Source organism: Pelecanus crispus, chromosome 19 (assembly GCF_030463565.1).
Source record: "Pelecanus crispus isolate bPelCri1 chromosome 19, bPelCri1.pri, whole genome shotgun sequence".
Taxonomy (NCBI): Eukaryota; Metazoa; Chordata; class Aves; order Pelecaniformes; family Pelecanidae; genus Pelecanus; species Pelecanus crispus.
The window spans coordinates 7,391,772-7,396,767 of NC_134661.1; the positions used below are offsets into that span (position 1 = coordinate 7,391,772).

A 4,996-nucleotide genomic window follows, 5' to 3' on the forward strand; every position below is an offset into this window, starting at 1 on the left:
CCCGCCCCCGGTCCAGGGTGTACCGCGGAGATCGCTGTGCCAGGGTGCCGCGGGGCCCCCCCGTCAGCTCGACGCTGGGCTGGGAGGAACTGACCCGGCTGTTTTGGGGCCCTGCGGCGCCGGGCTGCGGGGATGGGGCGTGCTGCCTGCTTCTCGCTAGCAAAAGGCAGTCGCAGCCCGGAGCTGAGCCCATCCCTCTGCCCCCTGCCTCGGGCTCGCCTCTGCGGCGGGGGGTGAAGCCTGGTTGTCCTGATGTTTGGAGGGCGAGGGAGGGTATGCCACCCCCCCCTGGCTGGGACAGGGACACCCGCAGCTCCGGGGGGCCCAGCCCTCCCCGCCAGCTGGCACGGTGGGTGCGCACCCTGCCCTCCCCTCCCGGGCCTCCTTCCCAAAGGTGGGTGGGAGCCCTGTGCCTCCCCTCGTGACTGCGATAAACATTACACCGAGGCCGTTAATGTTTAATGAGGTTTGTCTCCCAATTAACGTGCTTTCCCGTGGGCGACCGCTCCCAGAGCCGGACGACACGCCGACGCGATGGGTGACGGTAAGGGTGCTCCGGGGAGCGCGGCGGGCGGCAGGCACCCGCAGCCAGCACCCTGCTCGGCCCATCCGAAGGGGGCTTCCCGGGGGGGCAGGCGCCTTCGCGGGGGCATCTGCGTGGGAGGCGCAGGGCTGGTCCCTCCTGCGCGGGGGAAGCTCTCGCGGAGGATTCGGGGCGGACGCACGGGTGAGTCCCCAGAGCCCTGCAGCCCGCTGGCGCATCGGTGCCGGCTGGTGTTTGGCTTCTCAGGGGGATTTCTCCTTCCAAACGGCTCCTGCCAGAGGGACGTTCAGTCGGGTAAGGTGGCTCGAGCGGTGAGCAGCAGCCGTCAGACGGATGAGCCTGCCGGGGTGGAGGGAGGCTGCCGGGACGCAGCCCGGTGCGAGGTGTCAGTCGCGGGGTTGTTCGGTGCCCTGTGCCGCCGGAGCAGAGCCGTCGCTGCCCCGCTGAGCCCTGTGGGCAGCAGCGCTTCCCCAGGGCACCGTGAAGTCTGCTCTGCCAGCGGTGCAGCCTTAGCAAATAGCAACCGGCTGCTGCGAAGAGTCGAGCTGGGCCCGTCTGCAGCTTCACCTGGAGCTCCAGAGACTCCCACGTATCCTGTGAATGCATGCTGCAAATGCACCGTGAACTTTAAACTTCCTGGGGTGAAAAACAAGAATTTGAGAATTCTTCACTGGCTTGGCTGCATCTCATGGAAATCCAAGCGCTCTCGCTTGCCATCCTCATGGCAAGATCAGGATCTTTCCCACCTCGCCTCCCCGTCCAGGTGCCCGCTGCGAGCCCAGGCTCTGGCTCTCACTTGGGTTTCTCCTCTCTTCCAGAGCAAGCGCCCGAGCAGGGCCTGGACAGGTTCAGCTACGGTGAGTGCGCGCCCCGTGCAGCCCGGGGGCTGCGGGCAGCAGGACGGGCAGCCCCCTCCCACGCCCGCCCGCGGGCTCTGCGCTGCGGGCTCGGCCCCGCGCTCGGCCGGGCTGACGCCTGCTCGGCTCTCCTCCTCCCCAGACTATGAGACCATCCGCAACGGGGGGCTGATCTTTGCCGTCGTGGCTTTTGTCATCGGGCTCCTCGTCATCCTCAGTAAGTGCCTCGGGTGGGCCGGACGCTCCCCGGCGTGTGGCCCCTTCTCCACTCGCCCCGGGCCGGGCACTGGCCGGCTGCTGGGGTGGGGGTCCGCCGGCCCTGCCCTGCCTCGCAAGGGGTGGGCATCGCCCGCAGCCGGGGTGCCGGGGAAATTTCCATCTAGGCAAGCTCCCAAGGGAGAGCGAGTTGGGAAGGAGACCACATAACTATTTAGCGTTTCCCTGCCAGCGCCAAGGCTTCAGGGGGAAGGTCACTAATTAAAAATAGCAGAGAAAACTCTGACATTTCCCGAGCGATAAACCAGCTTTCCCAGAGCCCTCAGAGCTCGGCAGCTCCCGGAGAGACCCGGTGCCGGTGTGCGGGGCACCCTGCGACCCTGCCCGCGCGTGCAGGCGCTGCCCACCTCGCTTCGCGGGGCCGGGGGCGGCCGCAGCGTCACAGCTGCGCGCAGTGACATCGCCCAGCGGTTTTAGGGCGCGAGATAAGAAAACCACCTGCACTTGCAATCGCGGGGGCAGCTTAGGGAGCCAGCCAGCCAGGCAGCCGAGCGGGCTCTCTGGGCCGGCGCTTTGCTGGGCAGTGCCGGGGGCTGCGGCGCTGGGGCTCGGGGCAGTGCGGGGGCTGGCCAGGCAGCGCAGCGGAGCCGGGCAGCGGGAGGCAGCCCGTGGGGCCGGTGTCTGCCTGCGCCGGCAGGAGCCGTGCAGGAGGCCAGCCCCAGCGCGGAGGCAGGGGGCTCGGGGCTTCCCGCAGGAGCCAAACCCGGTGGTCCCGGCTGAGGGGACAAGCCCGGGGCAGGTGAGAGGGGGCAGCGGGGGAAGGATCCAGCCACGAGAGGCCTCAGTTGCTCCTCTTGCCCCCAGGCCAGCGGTTCCACTGCGGAGGGAAGAAGAAGAGGAGGTGGGTATCGCACGGTTTTAAGGCAGCCTCATCTCTCCTCCCCGTCCTAGTCCTGCCAGCTGAAAGGGCTGGATTCTCGGCTCGTACTCCCTCCCGTCTCAGCCACGTTGCTCAGTGTAACACGTCTCCCCTTGCTTTTCGCCCCACAGACAAGGAAACGAGGAAGACCTGTAGCTGCAGGTAGGTTGCAGGAGGATGCACCCAGCTGGCAGCCAGGCTCCCTGGGTCTGCCTGTGCCGGGCAGCGATGCCTCGAGGCACCCGTGCTCCAGGGAAGTACCTACACGGGAGGAGAGGAGCTAGGACGCGCTGGCCTCTGTGGCCGTGTAACCCTCCCACTCTGGTTTCAGAGCTGCCATGCCGCCGTGGAAGCACAGCTGCATCCAAAGCAGAGAAGTCCTTGCCAAGGGCCACCCCTTACCCCGCTCCAGCGGATCCATAACCCTGCTCACCCCAGGCGAGGCCAGAATGCAAATTGCCCTCATGCTTTCCCCTCTGTTAGATCCAGCAAGAGTTTCTTGGCTAATAAAGTTCAAGCTGAGACAGGTTGAACTTTGTGCCCGAGGCATTTAAATCGCCCACTCTGCGCCCCCGGCACCAATGACTTTTCTGCCCTGCAGACATCTTCCAACACAGACCCAAGAAAGGTTTCCGCTGGCTCCTCCGCACACCCATGGCACGGAGCAGCCGGCCGCCTCCGCTCCAGGTTTGCACCGGGGCCTGTGGAGGGAGGGACGCTCCTGCTCCCCACCACCCCGCCTGCTTTGAAGAAACACCCCTCTCGCCCAGCGCGAACGCTGGCTGCGGGTACCCGAACCCCACGGCATGTGCTGCGAGGGGTTTGCAGCACGGCCCCGCGCGCTGCAGGCTGCACCCGTGGGCACGTGCTGTTTGCGCGGGGCTGTTCCCGTGCTTGCTTGCTTGGAGGGCTTGGTCCAGGCACCACCTGGCTGGTGCATCCAGCTCATTGGTTTCACAGCCTCTCTCATTTTGGACAGATACGGAAACACCTCTTTTGTAAAAAAACCAAAAAGCAACAAAACTCTCCCGCAGTTGGGCAGCGAGCGAGCAGGGACGTAGCTCGGGGGTGCCTGTGCGTGGGGAGCCGGGCCGACACAGACACCTAGCGACAGCCGGGCAAGCCCGCTGACAGCTCCGCTGGCCCCCGGAGCTGCGGAGGGCTGGGGCTGCCTGCCCCCAAACCGCTGCCCCCCAGCACCCTTGACCCCTTGCCCCGCAGGCTTTGCGGCCGGAGGCGTGCCTCGGGTCACCTGAAACACGCAGAGAGGTGAGAACTGCGGAGACGGGCACAGCGGGGAGCTCGCTCCCGGCTTCGGCGGGACGCGGGGGTGCTTTGGCGGGTGCTTTGCTTTGCCAGCCCTTGCCTGGCTCGGGGCGTTTCCCCTCTGCCTGAAGCCCCCGCTGGGTCCGCAGCCCGGCGGGGCTCAGGCGTGCGCGGCTCCGTGTCCTGGGAGCCGACCACCCCGGCGCTGCTGGCAGAGGGGGAACCAGCCCACCCGGCTGTTTGGGCTCCAGCAGAGGTCAGACATTGACAGTAAAATAGGATTAGCTGGGGGAAGGTTATTAGACAAAATCCGTGCAATTTGTCTAATCTGAGGTGTTTATTTAACACAGTAAGGAGATTATCTTGAAATATAATTTCGGCTTGACACTGACCCACTAATAAAGGCTCATTGCAGCTTCGCAGAGCTTGAACAGGACCCGGAGTCCTTCGGCAGTGGGAGAAAAGCGCTGTTTAACAGCGCAGACAAGCCGAAGGGTTTGCTCGCAGCACAGCTGGCCCTGCCCGCCCCCTGCTCTGACCCCCGGTCCTCGCCGGCGAGGAGCGCGGCGTGGTTGTGACCCCCTAAAGAAGGAGCTGAAGGGCACAGCAGCCGGGAGGGCAGCGGGTGTGCGGAATGAGCCTGTCCTCAGCAGGGTCCCCCTTCCTCCCGGGGCTCCCCGTCTTCCCCAGCGCCCGGCCGTGCCAGGGCTCAGGGCAGAGGCATGCCCTTCAGGGTGCGTGTCCCCGGGCCCCGGCCCCCCGCAGAGCCCCACAGACAGAGCCCCTGCAGCTCGAAGGGAGGAGATTAAGGGAGCGAAAAGCCGTGTCTGGCTCCCTGCGCAGGGGGATCTCCGTCTCGGCACCAGATGGCATTAATAGCATTACGCTGCGCGGCTTGCGGACACCCACGTGCGCACGCACGCTCGCCCAGCCCCTCGCACCCCCGGCTGGGGCTCGGGGGCTGCGCCGTGGGTCGGGGACACTGGCGGGGTGTGCGGGGTGTGCAGCGGCAGAGCAGGACACGCTGCCAGCACCGAAGGCTTGCGCTGGGGGTTACGTTTGGAGGCCAGGCTGTTATCAGAGCTAAAGTGCCAGCAGCCTAGCTACCTGCCCCTCCAGGATGGAGCCGGGGAACCTGGGAACCAGGAACAGGGGAAAGGCATAAGCAAATTATATGATGCACGGTAAACATGG

The 4,996-nt window shown here is 66.0% G+C and overlaps 1 protein-coding gene across 1 annotated transcript; it reads left to right on the forward strand.

The window, feature by feature from the left end:
- The first annotated feature begins 461 nt into the window (after positions 1-461).
- On the forward strand, positions 462-3,053 carry FXYD2 (FXYD domain containing ion transport regulator 2). The gene is given in 7 exon segments (XM_075723390.1): positions 462-511; positions 513-544; positions 1,363-1,401; positions 1,544-1,618; positions 2,482-2,518; positions 2,668-2,698; positions 2,868-3,053. Coding segments are annotated over 6 exon segments (258 nt in total). The 3' UTR covers positions 2,693-2,698; positions 2,868-3,053.
- Positions 3,054-4,996: the final 1,943 nt, after the last annotated feature.